The 25,203-nt window shown below is 51.2% G+C and overlaps 1 protein-coding gene across 1 annotated transcript in view; it reads right to left on the reverse strand.

Moving 5' to 3' along the window:
• The window catches only part of CACNA1S (calcium voltage-gated channel subunit alpha1 S), a 61,360-nt gene that overhangs the window by 23,037 nt on the left and 13,120 nt on the right, over positions 1-25,203 (reverse strand). The window contains exons 3-25 of the mRNA XM_058819289.1: positions 23,336-23,475; positions 22,200-22,333; positions 19,938-20,090; positions 18,597-18,802; positions 17,427-17,530; positions 15,480-15,628; positions 13,945-14,026; positions 13,235-13,395; positions 12,108-12,333; positions 9,672-9,879; positions 9,293-9,413; positions 8,770-8,884; positions 8,552-8,645; positions 7,774-7,843; positions 7,399-7,531; positions 7,011-7,140; positions 5,565-5,624; positions 4,575-4,681; positions 4,084-4,171; positions 3,750-3,857; positions 2,889-2,941; positions 1,686-1,832; positions 475-676 (exon numbers count right to left, since the gene is read on the reverse strand). Coding sequence (XP_058675272.1) covers positions 475-676; positions 1,686-1,832; positions 2,889-2,941; positions 3,750-3,857; positions 4,084-4,171; positions 4,575-4,681; positions 5,565-5,624; positions 7,011-7,140; positions 7,399-7,531; positions 7,774-7,843; positions 8,552-8,645; positions 8,770-8,884; positions 9,293-9,413; positions 9,672-9,879; positions 12,108-12,333; positions 13,235-13,395; positions 13,945-14,026; positions 15,480-15,628; positions 17,427-17,530; positions 18,597-18,802; positions 19,938-20,090; positions 22,200-22,333; positions 23,336-23,475 — 2,991 coding nt within the window. The remainder of the gene's footprint in view (positions 1-474; positions 677-1,685; positions 1,833-2,888; positions 2,942-3,749; positions 3,858-4,083; positions 4,172-4,574; positions 4,682-5,564; positions 5,625-7,010; positions 7,141-7,398; positions 7,532-7,773; positions 7,844-8,551; positions 8,646-8,769; positions 8,885-9,292; positions 9,414-9,671; positions 9,880-12,107; positions 12,334-13,234; positions 13,396-13,944; positions 14,027-15,479; positions 15,629-17,426; positions 17,531-18,596; positions 18,803-19,937; positions 20,091-22,199; positions 22,334-23,335; positions 23,476-25,203) is intronic.

A 25,203-nucleotide genomic window follows, 5' to 3' on the forward strand; every position in this document is an offset into this window, starting at 1 on the left:
GAAAAGAGCCTGGCTCAGTCTTCTCTGTGCCTTCCCATTGGTGTTTACACCCATAGGTCAGATTTCTATGAGCCTTCTCAGCACCAGACTTGACTCCCAGACCCTCCTTAGATGCTCCAGACCCTCCATCATCTCAGTGGCCCTTTGCTGGACTCACTCCAGTACACACATGCTGTTTTTGTACTGGCGAGCCCAGAGCTGGGTACAACGCCCTGTTCCAGCTCCCTCTGGGCACTCCACCTGTCCAGGGAAGCCCATTCCTTTTTTCTGGTCCCCTCTGCCCTTCCCTCAGGCTTGTTTTGTGCTAGACATGGGTGCAGCTGGGCCTGCCCCAGCGGCAAACAGGCCTGGGGCAGGTTCAACCCATCTGTGACAGCAGTGTCACCACAAAGAGGGGCTGATCCAAATCAGCCAGCCCCAGCACTGCCAGGTCCAGGGCTGGTCCTCCCTGCCCTGTTCCAGCAGCCCCATTACCTGGTTCTTGTCCAGCTCACAGTTCTTGTACTCATTCTCCCCTTGCTCCTGGAAGGTGACGATGACAAAGCCCACAAAGATGTTCATCATGAAGAAGGCAATGAGGATGATGTAGATGATGAAGAACATTGCAATCTCCACCCGGTAGTTGTAGATAGGGCCTGCATCCTCAGCATTGGTGTCAATGGCCATGTACAGCAGCCTACAGGAGGGAAATTGAGGCAACAGAAATCCTAATTGGGGTGGAAAGACCATGACTCCTCTTAGAAGTTACAGAGAGCTTTGGGGACATCCAACAATGCTGGGACGGGACTGCCTGGGTAACCCTGCCAGCTCCACAGCCAGGGGGACTGGTCCTGCTTCTCACCCTTGATAGCTCTTCTTTACCCTGGACAAGGCCCATGTGTCTCAGGTTAGAAATGGGGGTGTGAATTCTGTCCCCATCTGTCAGAGCTGGGGCAGTTCTCTGCTGTTCATGGGACAGTTTTCTTTATCTCTCCCACAGCCAACCCTCCCTCCAGGAGATCTCTGCTGTCCATGGCCACTGAGTGTCCCTGCAGGGCTGATCCAATTCCAGCATCCCATGGGAGATGCTCCGCCCAGGGGAGGAGCCAAGCATTCCTACCTGGATCCAATCTGAGCCTGGCACAGCACAGCAGCCTTTGCCCCCTGCATTGCCAGAGGAGCAGCTTTCTGCTGCCCTGCATGGCCAGAGGGAGCCCAGGCCCATCTGCAGCAGCCCTGGAGCTGCAGAGGAAAACTCCCCCCTTGTGCAGGATCCCTGCTGCAGCAGAGCCACAGCTGGCACTGCAGGAGGGCTGAGCCCCCATGGCATGGGGCTGGGACACCACGCTGACACACAGGGGGACATTGCCTGCTCTGCCTCTGGGCTTGTTTTGTATTACTGCATTTTTTATTTTATTTTTTATTTTTATTTATTTATATTATTTATTATATTATTTATTATGTATTTATTTTATTTTATTCTATTTTATTTTAATTTTCTTCCCTAATAAAGAACTGTTATTCCTATTCCCATATCTTTGCCTGAGAGCCCTCAATTTCCAAATTATAATAATTCAGAGGGAGAGGGTTTACATTTTCCATTTCAGGGGAGGCTCCTGCCCTCATTAGCAGTCACCTGTCTGTTGAAACCAAGACCCCATGGCAGTGCCCTGCTCCCAGGACAGACGTTTCCCCAGCAGACTCACTCTGGCCAGCCCTCGAAGGTGGAGACAGTGAACAGAGACATCATGGCTGAGAAGACGTCGTTGAAGTGGAAGTCGCTGTGCAGCCACACACGATCCTGCACCTCGATCTGTGTGGGGTCTGCGTCCACGTAGTTGATGAACTGACCCCTGCAGCAGAGGGGACACAGAGCTCACAGGCAGGGCCCCTCAGGCCCACTGGTCGGGCCCCCTTGGTCCCTGGGAAGGGAACACAGCCCTGTGCTTGTTCCTGATCTACCCCAGCTGTTGTGTTGTGATTTCAGGGTTTACCTCAGAACCCCGGGTCCCTCCCCTGATCATTCCCTCCCAGGTGTGTCAGTCACCTCTCCTTTCCCCTCCCAGCACTGTCTGTCACTCCTGGCATTCCAGAAGGGCACAGAGTGATTGGCAGATTCACAGGATGCCCTCTACCCCTGGGGGGCATTGGGCCATCCAGGTGTCCTTTGTCCCTCCCCTCCTGTCCCTGCTTGGTGGCTCCCTACCACTTCCCTGCCCCTCTCCTGGGGTTAAAGGAGCAGCAACCACGGGCTCAGGGAGTTCTGTTGGAGCTGGTGCTGCATTCAGAGGCCTGTGGGCCAGAATAAAGCTCTGCATCCAAACCCTCCATCAGAACCGACTCCTTTCCTTCACCATCACCTTAAAGCTTCTCTGCCAGAGGGAAACCTGAGGAGCAGCCCCTGTTATGGGGGGAAGCTCCATCCCAGCACCACTAGAGCTCCTGCAGGCCTGGACTTGTCCCCACGGGCCCAACTGCAGCAGCCAGCCAGGCAAAAGTGTCTGTGGGGTGAAACACCACACACCCAGCCAGCCCAAAGTGTCTGTGGGGTGAAACACCACACACCCAGCCAGGCAAAAGTGTCTGTGGGGTGAAACACCACACACCCAGCCAGCCCAAAGTGTCTGTGGGGTGAAACACCACACACCCAGCCAGCCCAAAGTGTCTGTGGGGTGAAACACCACAGTGCTGCTGTTTGGTTCAGCATCAAGGGCCAGACAAGTTCAGGCACGTCCTGTCCAGCTAGATTGGTATTATTCCAATACCCAGGGACAAGGAGAACAGGATGACACCTCAGGTTCACTTTTTGGATGCAGCATTCCCATGCAGGAACACAAGCATTCCCCACCACATCGCCCCAGCTCCCAGCCCTGGTCACTGCCCAGCTGGGAGCCGCAGGGAGCTCTTACCTGCACTCCTTCTCTGTCAGCTTGGATGGGTCTGTGCACCTGTAGAACTTGCCCTGCATTCAACAGACACCAGAAAAGGCCATGGTGTTGCTTTGACTTTAGAAGCCCTGGGGAGTTTTGACTTTTTCCCAGCCCTCAGTCAATGCCCCCTCACCACTTCAATGCAGACTCTGGCCCTCCCCACTGTCCCTGCCAAACAAACCAGTTCACAAGGCATTTCCTGAGGCATGGCAGACCTGGGATCAATCCCAGGCTGAGAGCAAGAAACATTCCCTGGAGATGGGAACAAACCTTCCAAAGCCTTGATCTGAGGCCTGCCCAGCTCACCCTACCTGGGAGTCAACTGTCTGGGAAACAGGGGAGAAAGCAGTACCCAGGGAATTAACTAAAAGCTAAGGTGTGCTGGCAGCTCTGCTCAGTCTGCAGGCTGTCCTGACAGCTCTTCCCACATCAGCTCAGAGTTTAAGCTCAGTTATTGGAACAAAACTGAGCTCAGCCAGGGCCAGCTCTGCCTTAGAGCAGCCAAGGCCCATAGAGCAGGAGCAGCGCTGTGAGAAAGGAAACCTTTCACAACCAAAGCACAGAGGAAATCAGCCAGAAGAGCCTCCTGCCCTAGAAAGAGGAAACTGAGGCATGAAGGGAGGTGAGGCAGCCCTTTAGAGGTGCTGCCTGGACCTGACAGTAGCTTGGGTGCTTCCTGCTCTCCTCTCACTGCAGGCTCCTCTGTGGCTCCCCTCTCAGACCATGGAAGCACAGCCTGTGCTGACCCAGCACTGCAGGCACCATCCTCAGGGTGATGTCCAGGAGAGCCTGGCCAGGATGTGCTTGAGCAGAAGGTCCCTCCTGCCCAGCTGAGCTCACCTTGAAGAGCTGAACTCCAATGCAGGCAAACATGAACTGCAGCAGGGTCGTGACAACCACGATGTTACCAATGGTCTTGATGGCCACGAACACGCACTGGACCACGTGCTGCAGAGGGGGGAAAAATGCAGATGTGACAACAGCTGGGGCAAGCCCCTGCTCTGTGTCCACACCCTCCCTCTCCAGGAAGAGCGGGAGCCTGCCAGAGCAGAGGGATTGGCCAGACCCACTCCACAGATGGGTGATGGGAATTGGGAACAGGCACGATGCCTGCTACACAATCTCCAGGTGGGACTGCCATGGGATGGGTCCCCTGTCCCAGCCCCTCACTCACCTTCAGCCCCTTGGCCCTGTTAATGGCTCGCAGAGGCCTCAGCACCCTCAGCACCCGCAGGATCTTCACCACAGAGATGGTGCTGGACCTGGATGGGCAGGAAGGCACAGCTGAGCTGGGGCCACTTCCCTGCTCAGGCTAGGCTGGCACAGCCCCACCAAGCAGCCAAGGAGGGCAGGCTGGGGCCAGCAGTGAGGGACAAGGGATGGCAGACGTGCAGATGTCACCAGCCACCACTCCACATAAGGCCAAGTGACACTGGCAGCTGGAGGAAGCAGATCCAAACTGAATTTCTACCCAGAGATGTTTGACACTCAAGGAGTGTCCTTTGACCTCCTTGACCAGTTTGTGGGCATGCTCCCAGTGCCCACATTCCCGAAACGTGACATGATGGGCACATGGGCAGCCATTGGGCTGGCTGCTCCTCCTCCACCCACCATCCCCAGCCTGACCAGCCCAGTGCACACCCTGTGGCACATGGAGGTGCTTACTCAAATCCCATGGAGATGAGGGAGACAGCGACCACCAGTAAGTCAAGGATGTTGAAGGAGTTCCTGCAGAAGGAGCCTTTGTGCAGGAAAGCACCGTAGGTTGTCATCTGAGGAGCAGAAGGAGATGGGAGAGAGGCTGGACAGGGATCAGGGGAATGGTTCCTCCAAGGGAATGGGCACAAGGGACCCTGTCCTGCTCAGACCTCTGCAGCCAGGCAGGAACCTGGCTTCAGGTGGAAATCCTCTGTGCAGCACTGGCTGCAGAAAAAACTCATCCAGACAGTCAGAAAATTAAAGAGGAGAATAGCAAAGACCCTTGGAGTGGAACAATATGTGACTTTTGTCCACAGATTTTCACTGATTTCTTTGTCTCTTTTTCTTAATAAAAATGCTGGTACCATGGCTGATGTGTCCCCGTGTCACAGCACAGCTGGCTTAGCTGCCTGACCTCAATGGAGAGGACACATGGCCTCTGGGACAGGTCACACACCGCCCAGACTGCATGAAGGAACTCTCCAGGAGGATCAGCTGAAAGTTTCTCCCCACTGAGACCTTCAGGAACATGGATGCCTAAGAAGTCTAGACCTGTCACCATTGAGTTAGGAATGGTTGAGGAAAGGCGACACTGACTCTTATGATTAGAAGATATAAAGCGAGATTTATTAGGAACTTTGCATATTTATAGGTAGGAATGTTCACTTAGAACTTGACTGGTTTATAAATAACACTCTTTATACTATTGGTTAATTAGGAATAACACTTTTTGGTAAAATATTTTTTTTATAAACACCACGTATAAATATTCTACATGTTCACAAACACTAGATGTAGAGATTAAGATAAGAATTGTTTTAATTCCTTCTCTGAGCATTCTCACAACTTTCCTAGGATGATGCCTGGCAAAATTATCTGTTTCTCTCTCTGATTAACCTGTGACATCCACACAGACCTATGTGCCAGGCCATGCTCATGGCAAGACCAGGGACTCACCTTCAAGACGATTTCAACTGTGAAGACAGAGGTGAAACCAATGTCAAAGTATCCAAGAATCTGGGGACAGAGACACCAGTACAGGATGAGACTTGGGTGACAAGAGAAATATTCAGTATGCTCAAACATCCTGAAGCTGTCCATTCTGTGGGCTGGGGAGGCCATCTAGCTCAACAGTCTCTAAACCCAGCAACAAGAACACTCCTGAACTTTTCCCAGCTTTGCTGATTTTCTCCAGTGCATGGTCCAGCCTGCAGCTGGGACAAAGCTCTCCCTTGCCAGGTGAGTTCCACCTGAAAGCATCTGATCCCCAAAAACCCCAAGTGCCTTGGGAAGCTGTCTCATGTGAGACCCCCCAGGCCCTGCCAGACCCACTGGTGCCTTGAAGGACAGGAGCTATGGCTCCCGTGGCTGCATGCCAGCAGCATTCAAGGGCACTGTACACACCAGACGTCCACTTTGCTGCCTCACAGGATGTCCCCTTCCCCAATAAACCACCACAGTTTCAAACCAAAATAATCCCGCACACCTATCAGGGGGATCTTTTCACCCAGAAGTAAACTGAGACATGGAGCAGTAAAACTTTGTCCCAGCTGCATCCTGAATGGGAAGCACATCCAGCATCTTCTGCCAGAGTGCACTGCCCTCACAGAGGCAGGGTTGGCATCCCAGCCTAGGAACAGCATCTCGGAAGTAAATCCCTGCTGACTGGGGAGCTGGGGGTCTCCATGAGGTCTCCCCTGTTGCGTTGTGATTTCAGGGTTTACCTCAGAACCTGATCATTCCCTCCCAGGTGTGTCAGTCACCTCTCCTTTCCCCTCCCAGCACTGTCTGTCACTCCTGGCATTCCAGAAGGGCACAGAGTGATTGGCAGATTCACAGGATGCCCTCTACCCCTGGGGGCATTGGGCCATCCAGGTGTCCTTTGTCCCTTTGTCCCTCCCCTCCTGTCCCTGCTTGGTGGCTCCCTACCACTTCCCTGCCCCTCTCCTGGGGTTAAAGGAGCAGCAACCACGGGCTCAGGGAGTTCTGTTGGAGCTGGTGCTGCATTCAGAGGCCTGTGGGCCAGAATAAAGCTCTGCATCCAAACCCTCCATCAGAACCGACTCCTTTCCTTCACCATGGCCTTAAAGCTTCTCTGCCAGAGGGAAACCTGAGGAGCAGCCCCTGTTATGGGGGGAAGCTCCATCCCAGCACCACCAGAGCTCCTGCAGGCCTGGACTTGTCCCCACGGGCCCAACTGCAGCAGCCAGCCAGGCAAAAGTGTCTGTGGGGTGAAACACCACACACCCAGCCAGCCCAAAGTGTCTTTGGGGTGAAACACCACAGTGCCATTGTTTGGTTCAGCACCAAGGGCCAGACAAGCTCAGGCATGTCCCATACACAATATTGGCAATAATTCCAAAACTCTCACACCCATCCCAAACCCCCCATCTCTGTGGGCACCTTGTTGCGGAAGGACTCGGCCCGGATGGGATCCTCAGCTGCCAGGGAAATGCTGCTGAGCAGGATGAAGAGCAGGATGAAGTTGGTGAACCAGGTGGCATTAACAGTTCTGTGGCACAGCACCCGGAACCTGCCAGGGACAGAAATGCCAAGGGATGCATCAGACACGGGCATGGCAGCTTGGCAGATGGTTATGGCCAAACCCTGAGGACAGGAAAGCCCTGGGCATGGAAGGATGTCTGTACCAGTCCTTCCACACAGAAGGCTTTTCCCCATAAGCTGCTTCCCTTCAGAACTGGTTGTCATGCTCTAACAAGACCCTGCTGTGAACAGCTGGTGCCAGAGACACCTGGGCCATGTCTGCGCAGGGAGAAGGGGCAGTGCCTACTTGTTGGTTGGGCTGAAGATGAAGAATGAGCTGGCTTCAGGCATGGGCACGGCCTTCTCCTTCAGCTGTAGCTCTGCAAGGGGTCGGGGCCGAGGACTCAGGGGGATTTCAGGCTCATCTTCCTCATCATCACCTGTAGGGTGACCATGAAAAGGAGGAAAGAAAAGAATCATCCAGAAAGGGAGAGGGAATATGACCTTATGGACAATCTTATGGACAATCTTATGATCCCATGATCCTGATTTGGCATGCAAGCCAGAAGGCCCCCAGCACCCCAAGGCTGGTGGAAGCCAACTGCATCCTTTGCTCCTCACACACCATCCCTCTGCAGTGCCTCCTCAGCCTTCCTGCTGCCCTGCCAGGGACAAACCTTACCTGGGAAGTCTGCAGAAGGGTAGGGGTCTTTGATCTCATTGACATTGGATTCAAATTCGTCCACTTTCAACTGAAACAAGGAGAGACAGAGAGGAGGATGTGCAGCTGCATGTGCCAGCTGGCCAGACCCTCTCATCTTGGAAGCCACATGGGACAAGCAGCATCTCTGCCTTGGGCCCATCCAGCAGCACAGAGTGCTGGCCCAGGCTGCAACCTGGTGAGGGGATGCTGCAAAGAGGATTGGAAATAGGAATGTGTGCTGGAGCTGTGCAAATAGGCCAGGGGGGAATAAGATAGAGAGCAACTCCTGAGTGAGCTTCTAAGAGCACCTCTGGAAAGTGGAAAGCAAAGTTGCTGCTGGCCAGGTGCTCCTCCGAGGCAGCTCAGCACAGCCAGCACAGCTGAACAGAGGGGTTTGCACATGGAGGGTGCTGGTGTGGACATAAGGGAGATCTGGGATGCTGCTGACTTGCTTTGCTCCACCCCACACTGGTGTGCACCAGCCACTGGAACTGGCTGTGGCCAAGGGAATGAGCTGGAGGAAAAGGATCCCCAGCAATGGAACTGTTTCAGCACATCCTGCCTGGCCCCAGAGAGCCCCATCACTGAGAGCACCCATCACCAAGAGCACCCATCACCAAATGCTACAGCAAGGAGTGATTCTGGGCAAGAGGCCAGACCCAGACTGGCTCCAAGCCTTTGTCTCTCCTGGCTGGTGGGAGGGAGCCAGGGCCATCCCCCCAGGAGCCCTCCAAGGCTCATCTCCACCAGAACTGACCTTGGCTGTTGTGGGAATCCCTTCTCCCTTCGCTTTCTGCTCCAGCTTCTTTGCCAGCATCTGCTTGTCCTCTTCAGTCTTCTCTGGGTAACCTCTGAGCAGAGAAGAGGGCAGAGCAGGAACTGAAGTCTGGGCAGGGCCATGGGAGAGCTCATTGTGTCCCCTCAGAGCCAAACAGCTCATTTGGGAGCTCCCAGGGCAGGGATGGCAGCACCCACCTGGACATCTTCCGCCGTTTGCGCTCCTCTGCTTTGGCCTTCTGGGCCAAGGTCAGGCTCTCAGCCTCAGCCAGGTTATCAACTGCAATGGCCAGGAACACATTGAGGAGGATATCTGGGGAAAAGTGCTAAGGACATGGACATGGTTCCTGTCTGGAGCCATCCATGGTCTCCAGGCTGCCTTAGAAACCTTCCTGGAGCTTAGCCCTTGTGCTAACCCTGGCTGGTGATGCCTAACCAGTATCCATCCCTTGTGAGCACTGAGCTCCGAGCTGGCTGCCCTCTCTGGCTGAATCTCTGCCTGCCAGGCATCCAGACCTGCTCCAGATGTGATTTACTCCAGCCCCCAGCCTTCAGCCACCACCAGTGCCAGCCCTGAAGCCCTGGTTTGTTCCACTGCTCTTCACAACCAAAAAGCTTCAGGCAAGCACTGAAACACTGAGGGAAGCCCCTGCTTGACCCTGTCCAGTCCTGTGCAGTTGATGCTATGGGGTCTGGGCCTGGCTTTGCAGGCAGAGGATACAGTTCCCACAGACAAAGAGGATGATGAAGTAGATGCAGACCAGCATGCCAGGAAAGGACGGGCCCCCGTAGGCCATGATCCCATCATACATGATTGAATTCCAGTCCTCTCCAGTCAGGATCTGGGAGCAGAGCAGTAATGAAGACTTAAGAGCATCCCCAGCAGAGCATGACAGAACCCCACAGACTGATCCCACCCTTCTGGCTCCATGGTCAGATCCTCCTTTCATCTCAGCCTGAACCTGAATTATTGCTCATAACTCCAGCTGCATTTTCCTGTCTCAAACTCCACAAACCCACATCCCCCTGAGCCCCAACTCCTGCCTGGGGACCCCCAGGGGACACCCCCAGACCCTGCTGCCCTTCCCACTGCCCCAAACCTGGAAGACACTGATGAGGGCCTGGGGAAAGTTGTCGAACGTGCTGCGCCGCACTTTCATGTCCTCGAAATCAAACTTGCCCCCAAAGAGCTGCATGCCCAGCAGGGCAAAAACTATGATGAAGAGGAAGAGGAGGAGGAGCAGAGAGGCAATGGAGCGCACTGAGTTGAGCAGAGAGGCCACCAGGTTGCTCAAAGATGTCCAGTACCTGGGAAGAGCAGAGACAGAGGCATGTGGGAGGTGAAAGATGGGGAAGGCTGTGGGCAGAACCAGGCAGGCACAGGGAACCCAGGCAAACAGACCAAGGTGATGTGCCAGCAGCCCAAAAAGGGGGACTCTGGACCCAGGCTGGGCTCTGGGACTGCTCCAGGAAGGCTCCAGGAGGCAGAAATGAAGTTGAAGGCATGGTGTGACAAGCAAGATAAAACTGCTGCCTGCAGCTGTGGCATTCACATTCTCTGAAAAAATCCCTTCACCCAAGATTTTTCTCCTGGGAGCTGAGAAGCCTCAGAGAAAAGAAAAACAATTCTTATCTCATTTGCTTCTCCTGTGTTTTGTTCCTGTGGAATGTGTTTGGAGATTGTTTGTCCACAGGTGATTGTTTCATTGGGTTCTGGTGTGAGTTGTTTTGACTCTTTGGCCAATCACGGCCAAGCTGTGTTGAGACTCTGGAAAGAGTCAGGAGTTTTCATGATTATCTTTTTAGCATTTTAGTAAGTATCCTTTCTGTATTCTTTAGCATAATATAGTATTATAAAGTAACAAATTAGCCTTCTGAGAACATGCAGTCAGATCCATCATTCCTGCCTTTGTAAGGACATTTCTCAGCAAATACATTACACAGCAGCCCCACCCACAACACCCTCGAACCCAGAGCTAGAGTGGGGCCTCAGCTCTCTCCCACTCTCCCCTCCCAGTCAAACCTGCACACAAACCCCAGCCTGGCCTTGTCCCTCTGCCCAGCAGCTCCCAGCTCTGTTTACTGCAGTCTCCCCTGGGGACAGTGATGCCCCAGAACTGTGAGGGATGCCCGGGCGCCCCGAGCTGCAGCAGCCAGCGTGCTCCACACACTCATGCACACACTCACCCACAACCAGAGGCACATGGAGCACAGGTGTGCACACACACACAGAGCTCAGCTCCATGCACTCACTCACACACACCCCACATGCACATGGAGCACAGGTGTGCATGCACACACAGCTCAGCCCCACATACACACATGAGACAGAGTGAAAATTTTTCCAGAGTAGAAATCCATTTTGATTTAGGTGAAATGTACATCTTTGAGTTAAGTCTGTAGTTCAAAAACATAGCTGTTTAGTCTGACTGCATGTTCTTGTAAAAAGCCTGTGCTCAGAGAGACTGCTTCAGTTGAAGGACAGAGATAAGGGGGGGGCAAATAGACAGAGAGACTGCTATGAAAGCAAGTCAACCTGACCCAAGAATTCTTTCTGATAAAGAAGAATTAGCGGCAAATGTCACAGAAATCTGTAAAAATGAATACGTATGATCCTATTGTGAAATCGTATGCATATGTATTTGAGAAAGAGATAAAAAAAGATCTGGAGTTCCCAGAGGAACACACGTCTTTTAAGGAGAGTTATCTCCAATGCATCCAGCACTGTAATAAACATACCAGCTTCACAACTTTCATAAAGTCGTGGAGTTTTGTTTCCACAAAACACACACACTTGGAGGCACATGGAACACAGGTGCGCACACACACACACAGCTCAGGCCCATGTACACACACAGCTCACACCCAGAGGCACACAGAACACAGGTGTGCACACACACACACAGAGCTCACACTCAGCAGCACATGGAGCACAGGTGTGCATACACACACGGAGCTCAGCCCCACGTGCGCACACACACACACACCCCCCCAGAGGCACGTGGAGCACAGGTGTGAACACAGAGCTCAGCCTGACATACACACACACAGAGCTCAGGCCCAGGTACACACATACAGCTCACACTGAGAGGCACACAGAGCACAGGTGTGCACACACAGAGCTCAGCCTCACATACACGCACACACACACACAGCTCACACTCAGAGGCACACAGAGCACAGGTGTGCACACACACAGCTCACACCCAGAGGCACACAGAGCACAGGTGTACACACAGAGCTCACACTCAGAGGCACACAGAGCACAGGTGTGCATGCACACACAGAGCTCACAGCCAGAGGCACACAGAGCTCACACCCAGAGGAACACAGAGCACAAGCATGCACACACACACACACACACAGTTCACACCCAGAGGCACACCGAGCACAGGTGTGCACACACAGAGCTCACACCCAGAGGCACACAGAACACAGGTGTGCACACACACACACAGCTCACACTCAGCAGCACACTGAGCACAGGTGTGTACGCACACACAGCTCAGCCCCACCCACCCAGCTCCCTCCCCGACCTGGTGATCTTGAAGATGCGGAGGAGGCGGATGCAGCGCAGCACGGAGATGCCCAGGGGGGACAGGGTGCCCAGCTCCACCAGGATGAGCTCCAGGATGCCCGAGCACACCACGAAGCAGTCGAAGCGGTTGAAGAGGGACATGAAGTACTGGCGCAGCCCCAGCGCGTACATCTTCAGCAGCATCTCGGCCACAAACAGTGCCAGCAGCAAACGGTTGGCATTGTCTGGGGGGAGATGAGCCTGTCAGAGCAGGGACCACAACCTAGCATGGCCGGACAGCCAGGGAAGGAGGGCAGGGTTTCTCACCCTCCTCTGGCACACCAAGCCCTGAGCTGCAGCTTTTTGGGGACCACAGCGGGAGGAAGATGAGAGGGTGATGTGCAGCTGCATGCTTGTGTGTGAGCACACATTTGTACAGTGCACATGACTCCATGCAGGGTGGGCACGTGGGCTGTGCATGGGTATGTGGGGCTGAGCTGTGTGTGTGTGCACACCTGTGCTTTGTGTGCCTCTGAGTGTGAGCTCTGTGTGTGTGCACACCTGTGTTTCACACATCTCTGAGTGTGTGTGTACATGGAGCTGAGTTCTGTGTGTGTGCACACTTGTGCTCCATGTGCCTCTGAGTATGAGCTCTGTGTGTGTGCAAGCCTGTGCTCTGTGTGCCTCTGTGTGTGTGTGTGTATTTACCTGTGCACCATGTGCTTCTTAGTGTGTGTGTGTCTGTGTGTGTCTGTCTGTGTGTCTGTCTGTGTGTGTCTGTCTGTGTGTCTGTGTGTATGTGCACACCTGTGCTCTGTGTGCCCCTGGGTGTGTGGAGGTGCAGTCACTGGGGCTGCATGCACAAATGCATGTGGCTGCATGGCATGAGTGCATGGACAGAGATGCCAATGGACACACTCTGTGTGTGCTCACCATGCAAGATCATGTCCCTAAGAGTACAGAGCATGGTCAGTGTGAGCTGTATGACAGCAAGGATCACACACACATGCTCAGTGCAGGCTCTGTGTGTTCCTGAGAGCCTCTGTGCCCTGCCAGTGTGGCTTTGCACCCACAGCAGAGCTCACACAGCTCTCTGGGGAACCAGGGTGTCCTGGGCCCTCCTCCTCCCTCAGGCTCTTTGCTCACCTTGCACCCGTGTCAGCCACTCTGGCTGGAAGTGGTGCTCAGAGGCGATGGACAGGGTGTTCAGTGCCACCAGCAGGATGACAAGCCAGTAGAAGAACTTGGACTTCACCACATCCCTGCACTTCCTACGAAACATTCGGTTCCAACGCCTCCACTGACGGCTGGAGAGACGGCAAAGGATCAGCAGAGATGGCAAAAGATCAGGAGAGATGGCAAAGGATCAGCAGAGCCAGCAGTGGGCCAGACCCAGGCCTGCAGGGCAAAGCCACCCCTGCTCCCTCCCTGGAAAGGGATGAGGACCATAACCTGTGCCTGGAACTCAGTGCAATCACTCAGGCACTGCAGCTCATTCACCCTCCTGGCTCAGTTTTGGCTCCAGCCCCTCTCACAGGGGGGCTTGCAGGCACAGTGTAATTGCAAATTACACTGTAATTGAGGAGAAAATTGGAATTGCAGTGTCCTAAGTTACACACTGTGCTGCACAGGCCATGGGAGGATGCTGAGAGCCTGGTCCCACAGCAAAGACATTGTCCACCTTGAGGAGGTTTTTGCCAGTACCATATCCAAATTCCCTGTTTGCTACCCCAATGTTTGCATCTTCCCCCAAGCACCAGTCCCTGCCAAAAACTGGGGGCTGACCAGGAAAGCCTGGCCCAGCTGGTGAGAGACAGTGGAAGCACATGCAAGCAGATGGTTCAGAGCATACTTACAAGAAGAGAATCCACTTGTTCATGCCCTCAATTTCATACAAGCTCTCTGTCTCTGACCCTCCTTCATCCGATGGCATCATACCTAGAGGAAATGACACCACAGGCTTCCCTTGGAGCCCTTGGGAAGAACACGTGGGAGGGAACCTCTTCCAGAAGTACACTAGGAAGAGCTTCCTCATCAGAAGTGAATAATCCCCACCAAGCAATGCCATCCCAGGGAGTCAGCAGTAGGATTATTCAGAAGTGAATAATCCCCACCAAGCAGCGCCATCCCAGGGAGTCAGCAGTGGGATTGTTCAGAATTGAATAATCCCCACCAAACAGTGCCATCCCAGGGAGTCAGCAACCCAAGTTTGGGCAGAGGGCTTTGAGGGTGAGGTGCAAACCAAGCACGAGGCATGAGAAACTCCTGCCTTGCAGGAGGAGCAGCAGCAGCCCAGAGAGGGACAGCAGCAAGTATTCCAGCATGGAGAAAACTGGGGCCAGTTGGGATCTGAGCAAAGGATGAACAGAACATGGGCCACAGCTCTGGAAGAGCTGTTTGTCTGTCCCACTGTTTCCCAAAGCTCTTTGCACACATGCATCACTCAGGTTGAGGCATCAAAAGTGCTTTCACCAGGCAGGGTGGCACAGCAAACCCTGTGGCTCTGGGGTAGAAATCCCCAGGCTTTGCTGAGCTTTTGGCTAGATGCCTCTACATCCACCTCCTTCCCTGGGCCACTTTTAATCACTTGAAACTGTCAAGTGATGGCAAGAAATTAATGCATCTGGTAGTGTGAGAGCTTGTGGCCCTGATTGTATGACACACTCCTCATGGCCTTTTCAGCCCCTCTTGCCAAAGGAGACTCAGGCCTTGCTTGTGGTCTGCTGTGGCATTCACATTCTCTGAAAAAATTCATTCACCCAGGATTTTTCTCCTGGGAAACTGAGAAGCCTCAGAGAAAAGGAAAACAATTCTTATCTCATTTGCTTCTCCTGTATTTTGCTCATGTGGAATGTGTTTAGGGATTGTTTACCCACAGGTGATTGTTTGATTGGATTCTGGTGGGAATTGTTTTGACTCTTTGGCCAATCAGGACCCAGCTGTGTCAAGACTCTGGTAAGAGTCACGAGTTTTCATTATTACCTTTTTAGCAATCAGTATCTTTTCTGTATTCTTTAGTATAGTATAGTATTCTTTAATATAATATAGTATAATAAAGTAATAAATTAGCCTTCTGAAAACATGGAGTCAGATGCATCATTCTTCCCTTTGACGAGGGGTTGCCTGCTTTTATATTAGTCTGCAAGTATTAAACACTGTGGTTGAAATGGATTTACCATCAGGGATAAATTATTGCTAGTTTGGGTCAGATTTAACCAAATTATTCAGGAAATGTAAAAAAGGAGGAAGGAAACTGTCCTGCAAAAGCTGAAGCATTTTGTTTGGTGGGTTTTCAGGCAAAATGAGTCTTTGTGACTTCTTCAAAGACTCCCACCTTGCCTCTCTAGGCAGTAGAAACCCAACCCTCAGGCTGAGCAAGCAGAGCTGGTACCTTCTCCCCTGGCCCGGTCACTGTCCATGACCTCTGCGTGGGTGATCCAGTCCATGTAGCCCTTCAGATCCTCCTCCAGCTGCTGCTTCTCCCGCAGCTTCTGGAACGTTCCGCGCGACTTGGCCTTCTCGCGCTCCTTGGTGAACTCGCTGGGACAAGGCAAGCAGCAGAGACTCAGGGAATGGCCTGAGGAGCTCAGGAACTCTCGGGAGCCACAGCTCACTGCCAGGCCAGGCCTTGTAGGAAAGCCCTGAAACACCCTGCCACCACGTCTTAGAAATGGAAATGGGGGTATGTGTTCTATTCCTATCTGTGGGGCAGCTCTCTTCTGTTCATGGGACAGTTTTCTTTATCTCTCCCACAGCCAACCCTCCCTCCAAGAGATCCCTTCTGTTAATGGGCCATTATTTATTAATTATCTGCTGTCCATGGCCACTGAGTGTCCCTGCAGGGCTGAGCCAATCTCACCATCCCATGGGGAGATGCTCAGCCCAGGGGAGGAGCCAAGCATTCCTACCTGGATCCAATCTGAGCCTGGCACAGCACAGCAGCCTTTGCCCACTGCATTGCCAGAGGAGCAGCTTTCTGCTGCCCTGCATGGCCAGAGGGAGCCCAGGCCCCAAGGGAGAAGGTGAGTTCATCACAGGGCAGGTAAACAGGTAAACAGGACACTCTTGTCATGGTCACATGGAAAGGACAGGTCTGCCATTGTCCTAGCCCACTCTTGCTGCTCTCTTTCAATGAATTTCTTTTCTCCACTGTGGTCTGGCAGGACTGTAGACCTGCTACCTTGCCATGCTGGTGTTGCCATGTGTTAGTAACAGGTTTCAGACACTATAAGAATAATTTTCTTGATCTCAAACATAATTTAGTTGTATTGGTAAAAACATTTCAGAACATTTCCGTGCCAGCAACTTACTCCAGGATCAGATTACTATAGTCCAGCTTGTCCTGCAGCTACAGTCAACTCTAGACAAGCATCAGGTTCCTGTGGTTTGTCTTGTGCTTTAAACTTGTTTTAGCTCTAGCAACACACAATTTGTTTTAATGTTACACTGGCATGGTTCTAGTCATAAAAGAGGCCTAGCAAATCCAAGTAATTAGGGTATAACTAACACTGTGAACTAAAAGAGGTGATTAGTGTGATCCACTTGCAAAACAAGGACTGAAACACATAAAAAAGACCCTGACCCTACACAGGCCTGAGGAGAAAAGCCCCCGTCACTCCTCAGGATAACACGTATTTCCCAGCAACAAAACTGGGGTGGTAGCAGTCCCACAGCAATGCATGGTAGGTTGAATGTAACATCTCAGGTTTTAACTGTACTACTGGGGGAATTAACACTAATTGAATTTGGCCTAGATTGTCACAACAGACTGATGACAGCTCATTGCTGTACTTGGATGAGACTGCTGTAGCAGTAATTAGACTAACAATACTTCCCTTGGATGCCTTGCACTCATCAGAGATGTTCTCCTTGGGCTGGCCATGACAAAACTGTGTGTGCTCACAGCAGGAGGGAGCTGGAGGTGAGTAATGTCCAAACCCACAGCCATGGGGTGCCTGCCCCTGCTCAGCTCCATCTGCTCTGTGAGCAGGCAGGAGACACCACAGCCCATGTGCTCTGCTTGTGCTTCAGGAAAAGGATTGATGTGTTGAAAATTGGGCTAAAACCTCAGAAAGCCATGGACACTAACACGAAAAGTAACTCACAGATCAGTACTTCTAAATGTGCAAAAAAGTCCCAAAAACAACAAAACCAAACAAAACAAAACAAAACAACAAACACCCCCTTCCCCATACCCCCCGGCCCAAAAAAAAAAAAAAAGAAGAATGAGAGAGAGAAAAGAACAGAACTTTTCCAGGCTTTTTTTCCAGGCTTTTTTCTTGTATAGTTGAAACCTGTTAAACTCCTCAGCTGGCAGAAAGGATAGGGCGGCACTTACCCACTGAGCACCCCCAGCACCAGGTTGAGCACAAAGAAGGAGCCAAGCAAGATAAGGCTGACAAAGTAGATCCAGGGCCATTCATTCCCCATGGCATCATTTACCTGGCAAGGAGAGATGCAGATGAAATATTCTGAAGGCACTGTCCTCCATCTGTTTCCCCTTAGAGCCCCTGAAGAGTCTGTGGGATCTTTGCCCCTTCCAAAAGAGTGCTTGGGATGGTGGCACAGAAACCTGGCCCCAAGCCCTGGCTGGCTAGAACTCTGTCTCTGGCTTGCATCCAGACCAAAACATTTTGGGGGCAGATTAAAATATCAGCCCCAAGCTTAAGCTTCAGCATGACTGCCTCCCAAGGACTGCAAAACATGGGCTTTGCTGGAGGAGCACCCACCAGTCATTGCTGTGCCTGGCCCATACCCCTTCACAGGGTGGGAGCTGGAGCAATCTCCTGTTGTCTTAGGTTGGAATTGAGGGTGTGTGTTCTATCACCATCTGTCAGAGCTGGAGCAGTTATCTTCTGTTCATGGGGAGTTTTCTTTATCTCTCCCACAGCCAATCCTCCCTCCAGGAGATCTTTGCTATTCATGGGCCATTATTTATTAATTATCTGCTGTCCATGGCCACTGAGTGTCCCTGCAGGGCTGATCCAATTCCACCATCCCATGGGAGATGCTCCGCCCAGGGGAGGAGCCAAGCATTCCTACCTGGATCCAAACTGAGCCTGGCACAGCACGGCAGCCTTTGTCCACTGCATTGCCAGAGGAGCAGCTTTCTGCTGCCCTGCATGGCCAGAGGGAGCCCAGGCCCATCTGCAGCAGCCCTGGAGCTGCAGAGGAAAACTCCCCCCTTGTGCAGGATCCCTGCTGCAGCAGAGCCACAGCTGGCACTGCACGAGGGCTGAGCCCCCATGGGATGGGGCTGGGACACCCCCTGACACACAGGGGGTCAGGTTGTGTTCTCACTCTGGCAGTGGAGTTTTTTTGTTTTTACTGTTTCATTTGTGTTTTAATTTTCTTAGTAAAGAGCTGTAATTCCTGCTCCCATATCTTTGCTTGAGAGCGTTTTAATTTCCAAATTATAATAATTCGGATGGAGAGGGTTTACATTTTCCATTTCAAGGAAGGCTCCTGCCCTCCTTAGCAGACCCTGTGTTCCCAAGCCCACACGTACCCAGTAGAGGACCTCAGTCCAGCCCTCCATGGTGATGCACTGGTAGACGGTGAGCATGGCGAAGCCGAAGTTGTCGAAGTGGGTGATGCCGTGGTTGGGCCCGGGCCAGCCGCCGCGGCACTCGCTGCCGTTGATGCTGCAGTGCCGCCCATGGCCTGAGTTGGTGCATGGGGCTGGCTTCTCCGAGCCCACCGTGGCAATCACGTCTGGGAGAAAAGACATGGGGTGAGCTGCAGGTCAGGTCAAACACAGCAGCCCACACCTTCTCCTCCAAACTGCTTCTCTGTGTCAGAACCCAGAACATTCCTCTGGCTGCCCTGGATGGCTCAAGACCCTGCCAAGAAGCTCAGAGACCTTGGCACAGAGTCAAAAACACCTGTGCCTTCGATTTTAACCCATTTTAACCCATTTTAACCCACACAACTTTGTGTGAAGATTTACAAGCCACAAAGGTTTGAATAGAATAATACTGAATTTATCACAAGCTGAAAAAATAGAATTTTGACGTTTTTGGAATGGGGGTTCAAGAAGTAAGATGGAGGAATCTGGGCATGTCCTGTCTTTCTCCTTCTTCTTCTTGTTGTCCTCCGTCTTCAGCTGGGATGGTGACACTTTTAGATTGGTTTAAAGTAGAGACAGACTGTCTAACATAAGTGATAGGTATTGGAAAATTATGGTAAATAAAGTACACATAGTTTTTAGTATAAAAAGCTAACACCACCCCAAGGTGCTGAACAGCTCTCAGGTCTGAAAAACAGGTATTAGATAAGAGAAAATAATCAACCTTGAAAACAAGAGCCTAGGAATCCCGGCTTCTTCTTTGAGTGTGGGGCGAAGAAAAAAGACTTTTTAATACCTCAGGAGCCATTTCAGCAACAACAAACCCGAGACCTGCTCAGCTCCATCTGCTCTGTGTGCAGGCAGAAGGCACCACAGCCCATGTGCTCCAGGGCTGGGCTTGCTCACAGCTGCTTGTGCCTCAGGGAAAGGATTGATGTGTTGGGAGTTGGGCTAAAACCTTAGAAAGCCATGGACACTAACACAAAAATAACTCACAGATCAGTGCTTCCAAGCATGCAAAATCAACAAAAAAAAAAGAGATGAAGAACGAGAGAGGGAAAAGAACATGACTTTTCCAGGCTTTTTTCTTGCACAGCTCAAACCAGTTAAAGGGCCCTTTCAGCACCCCTCACACCCAGCTGGGTCCTGTTTCCAACACCCCTCAGCCACACTCCCAGGCCTGATGCTGGCCAGAGCACACTTTCTGCCAAACACAGAGTCCCTGAGGTCTCACAGCAGCACACAGAGACAGCCCTGCTGCCCTCCCCAGCACAGCTCCACCTGTCCCAAGGTAGTAGCAGGTCTTGTGCATCCTGCCCTTGAAGAGCTCCTGGCCCACGATGGCGTAGATGATGATCATGAAGAGCACCAGCAGGGCGATGTGCAGCAGGGGCACCATGGCCTTGATGATGGAGTTCAGGACGACCTGAAGGCCTGCACAAACATGAAGGGAGAGCAGGTCAACCACTTCCTAAACAGAGTTGGGTGCACTTTGTATCCCTGCCAGCCCACCAACAAGCAGCCTTTGAAATGCCCCTTGCCAAGGGAAGAGGGGCATGGGCAAGGCTGAGATATCTGAAGGAGGCAATCCTTTATTCTATGTAGGAATGTGCTCCTTGTTGGCAGAGTGACAAAATTATCCTTTGTCTCCTTAAAAAGGAAAAAAAGCCCAGAAGTTTCTCTCCTCAATTAGCAAAAAAGACACCTCATAGGACCTGGGGGACTTCACCTCAAACTTAAGGATGGCCAATTGGACAGGAGCCAAAAAGTCCCTCCTAAGCAATTTACTAGAAAAAGAAGAGAACAAAGAAACTAATTGCTTTTGTGAGGTGTTTTACCAGGAGCAAGAACTTCTTGCACTTGGCTCAGGTTTTCTTTGTAAAGAGTGTTGTAATTTTGCCTTTTATTAAAACTTTTCTGTTTCCAGCACTACCACAGAAGCCATCCTGCTGGTTTTCTGCCTTCTAAGGTAGCTGAGCTATCATGGGTGTGATATAGATCTCCAAGAGCTCATGAGACCTGACTCAAGGAGATCCCTATTTCACTTCTACCCAACAGGAAAGCACGTGGAAGGGCACAACAGAGCCAGGCAGTGCTGAAGGCTGTTTCATGTTGCTCCCTTGTTCTGGTGCTCTCATCCTGGCTGTATTCACATGAGTTACAGAAGAAGATCCCTGCTCTGAGATACCAGAGCGAGATCCTGACCACCCCAAGGTAGTGCCACTGAGCCATGGAGGCAGCCAGGTGTGTGCCACCCTGCAGCTCCCCAGGGCTCACAACTGTCACTGACACATTTTATGAAAATCCTTTTGCCAGGATTTTTCTCCTGAGAAGCTGAGAGGCCTCAGAAACGAAATATAAACAATGATCATCTGACGGCTGTGGCATGTGCTCTGGAGATGGTTTACCAACAGGTGCATCTTTGATTGGTTCCATGTCAATTGTTCTTACTTGATGACCAATCACAGGTCCAGCTGTGTTGGGACTCTGGTCAGTCACAAGATTTAATTATCCATTCCTTTCTAGCTTTCTGATGTCTCCTTTCTCTTTCTTTAGTATAGCTTTAGCATAGCATTTTTAATATGATATGATAGATATAATGTAATGTAATGTAACGTAATATAACATAGTGTAATAGGATGTAATAATATATCATATAATAGCATATAATATTATAATATAATAATTATCATATAATATCATATCACAAAATAATAAATCAGACTTCTGAATCGTGAAGTCAAGATTCTCATCTCTTCCCTTGTCAGGGTTGCCTGCAAATTCCACAGACAGCCACCAGCTGCAGGAACAAGCAAGTATCAGTACCTCCTCTACACCTTCCTTGTGGCAGGACTCCCCAGCTGTGTTGGGAGTCTGGTCAATCACAAGATTTAATTATTCATTCCTTTCTAGCTTTCTGATGTCTCCTTTCTTTAGTACAGTTTTAGTATGGCATTTTTGATATTATATGATGTGATTAATATAATATAATGTCATGAAATAATAAGTCAGCCTTCTGAAACATGGAGTCAAGATTCTCATCTCTTCCCTTGTCGGGGTTGCCTGCAAATTCCCACCACCAGGTGCAGGAACAAGCAAGAGCTTGTGCCTCCTCCCACCTTCCTCGTGGCTGGGCTCCCCAGCTGTGTTGGGAGTATGGTCAGTCACAAGATTTAATTATTCATTCCTTTCTAGCTTTCTGATGTCTCCTTTCTTTAGTATAGTTTTAGTATAGCATTTTGATATAATATTATATGATTAATATAATATAATATAATATAATATAATATAATATAATATAATAATAAATCAGCCTTCTGAAGCATGGAGTAAAGATTCTCATCTCTTCCCTTGTCAGGGTTGCCTGCAAATTCCAACCACCAGCTGCAGGAACAAGCAAGAGCTTGTGCATCCTCTACACCTTCCTCATGGCTGGGCTGAATCCAGCCACACCAAGGAGCCTGTCCCATGTCCCCCCAGCCTGGCCAGGCCCAGAGGGTCTGTCCAGCCCAGCCCTGGGTGGCAGCAGGGCCTGGCACCCACTTGGCACTCCGGACACCAGGCGCAGGGGTCTCAGCACGCGGAACGCTCGCAGCGCCTTCACGTCAAAGCCGCCTTTGCCCCCCGAGGGCCCTGCCTGCTTCAGATTCACCTGCTCCAGGGTCATGGTGATGAGCCTGAAAGAGCCAGGGCACAGGGAGGGGAGGGAGGAGGAGAGGCAGAAGGGAGGAGAAGGAAAAAGAGAAGGGCGTGAGAATGGAGAGTGAGAAATTGGAGCTAAGGGTTCAGAGCTCTGCAAGGCAGCAAAGCAAGGTCAGCACTGCCAGCCGTGCTCAGCCTCGCCCAGGGGCAGCTCTTGGCAAGGCCAGCTCCACTGCTGACAGCCAGGGAGCTCCCACCCCATGTGCAAACCCTGGAGGACCCCAGGCCACCCCCTTTCCCCAGGGCAAGGAGACCTACGAGGCACAGAGGAGTCAAGACAGGAAGAAATTAGAGTTAGAGGGTGAGAGGAATAGTGGATTTTGTCTTTAAAAACAAGCTGTGGGTCTGCTGGTAGATAAAACCAGCACTGGGAGATAAAAGAAACCACAGGAAGGATTCCACTGATTGATGAATGGAAAAAGATATTTGCTTTTACAAATCAACTTTAGGTTTGCTGATGAACAAAATTTGAAATTGAGAGGTTAAAGAAACCTCTGGGGAAGAAGAAACTTCTTTGGGGAAGAAAAACCCCTAAATTCCATAAGAATTAAAAATTAAAAGAGAGGGTTATGCATTAGAGGGAGATCTTTGGGAAATCTTTGGTATCAGGTGTTATGGGAAGTTTGTACCTCTCAAGTACCTGAGCCAATGGGGAAAGAGAGAAGGGAAATGCAGCTGGGAAATTGGGATAAAAAAGAGGCTGCGTCCTCCAAAAATATGAGAGATCCCAGGGCAATGCCCTATGGCCTCTCCCTTTTTTCGAATAAAGCCAAAGGACTCCTCTGTCTCCTTTTTAGACATAAACCTCTGGTGTTTGTAGATTAATTTTCCTAACAGAGAGGATCCCAGGGGATGTCAGAGCAGGAACAGGGGGCCCATGAACTTAGTCAACTTAGTCATTGCAATCACCACAAAAACTGGCTGTGGAAGAGGCCTGGCAGCAGCTGAACAGCAGCAGCCATCCCATTTTCCCTTACCCTAGGGTCACAATGGAGAAGTCGAGCACATTCCAGCCGTTCCGGAGATAGGCGTCCGTGTGGAAGAGGAAGCCGTAGGCAATGATCTTCAGCATGGCCTCAATGGCAAAGAAGATGAGGAAGGCATATTCAATCTTCTCCTGGGGATTGCAAAGGCAAGCAGGAGAGAATGCTCCATTAGAACACACTGTCACCTCCCCTGGTGACATCCTCATCCTGTCATCCCCACCGGTGACTCTGGAGCAGCCCCTGCTGCCACCCCGACACACACCAAGGGGACCCTGGGGACACGGGTGGCATGCTGAGCCACCACTGCCACTCTCTGGCCTCCAGCAGGATCCCCCCAGCCCCTTAATGTCCCATGCCAGGACCCTGAGGCTTTGGTTCCTCCAAACTGCTCCAGCAAAGCCACCTGAAGGTGCCTGGCCCAGGGCACTGCTCCTCTCTGGCTTTCCTCCCTGCTGCTCGCCTCTCATTCCCCCACAGCCTTCCTCCTACAGGCAGCACTGACACCTCCTCATCCTCTCCAGCTGAGGGCTTGCTGGGTCTGTCCTGGAGTCCCCACACAGTCACTGTGGGACAAAACAGCTGTACCATGGCTCTTCTTTTGCCTGGGATGATAAGGAAGCTCCCAGGGCTCAAGGGCTCCTGCTTAATGCCAGACATTTGCCTGGCAAAGTGATGTTATGAATAAGAAGTTTGACTAGGCCAATATTCAAGCAGCAATCAATTTATTAATTAATATGGTAAAGTATGAGCAATACAGTGCTGGGTGCAGTGGGGGAAGTTTTCCCTCCAACTGCACACCCATAGTTGGGGCTTACAGGTGTTTATAGGGGTACTCATCAGCTTTCTCAGCAGTTTCTATTCCAATTTTTACTCATCAGCAGTTTCTATTCCAAATTTTTACGTCACAATTCTATACACTATTGTGATTTAGTTTTTCTCAGGATGTATCCCAAAAGGAGCATCCCCAGATGGTGCTGGTCTGGTTTCTGAAAGAAGGAAGAAGAATCCCATCTGGTGAGGTCCAGCTCTTCAGATGTGGATCCACCTTTTAATTGCAAAGACTATAAATCTCATAACAGTGATGTCCAGCTTCCCTTGGTCAAAACTATAAATCCTTGAGGTGATGTTCATCTTCCTTTCTCAAGCTGCTTTTCACTGTTTTATTAAGGTGTGAGATAAGCATGTTTCCTTTATATATATTCCAAAGCTATAGTTTCAAGGATGCAAGCAATATTCTAAAATTATACTTCAAAAGGTTATTATTGCAGAACTCTTTAAGGATTAACTACAAGCAAATGCAACATCCTTAACACTTTAATTCAAATGCTCCTAAATCAACTAAGGTTAATTGTGAACAAAAGATGGGTTCAAAGGCCTTCTTCCATGCTTTACTTTCCTCAGTTATTATTAGAATTCATTTTTATAACTGTCCCATGGTTGGTTTCCACACATACAATCACAAATACACACGTGGCCTGTTTGTACCTGACACTAAACACAGCTTTGTATTTCACAGTGACCAGCTGGAAATGGGTCTGAGGCTCACTGGGCAGAGGGGCTGCACCCCCTCCCAGGCAGGACCTGGCACCCATGGCAGGGCCTTGGCACAGCCCTGCAGCTGCTGGGCCAGGGCAGCTCATCTGTCCCTGGAGCACAGCCCAGAGCTGCCTGTGCCCAGCTGGCCCTGCCTGTCACTGCCCTCACTGCCCTTGCTGACAATGTCCCTTCCAGACTAAAAGCCTCCTGGAGCAGCCAGGTGGAGAGGGATATTGATATTTCGGGTGTTTCCTGGTCTCTCTCCTCTGCTTATACCCCCTGAAGGACAAGGAGCATCACTGCTCAGGATCTCCAGGGAATTG

This window comes from Ammospiza caudacuta, chromosome 24 (genome assembly GCF_027887145.1).
Source record: "Ammospiza caudacuta isolate bAmmCau1 chromosome 24, bAmmCau1.pri, whole genome shotgun sequence".
NCBI classification, from domain to species: Eukaryota; Metazoa; Chordata; class Aves; order Passeriformes; family Passerellidae; genus Ammospiza; species Ammospiza caudacuta.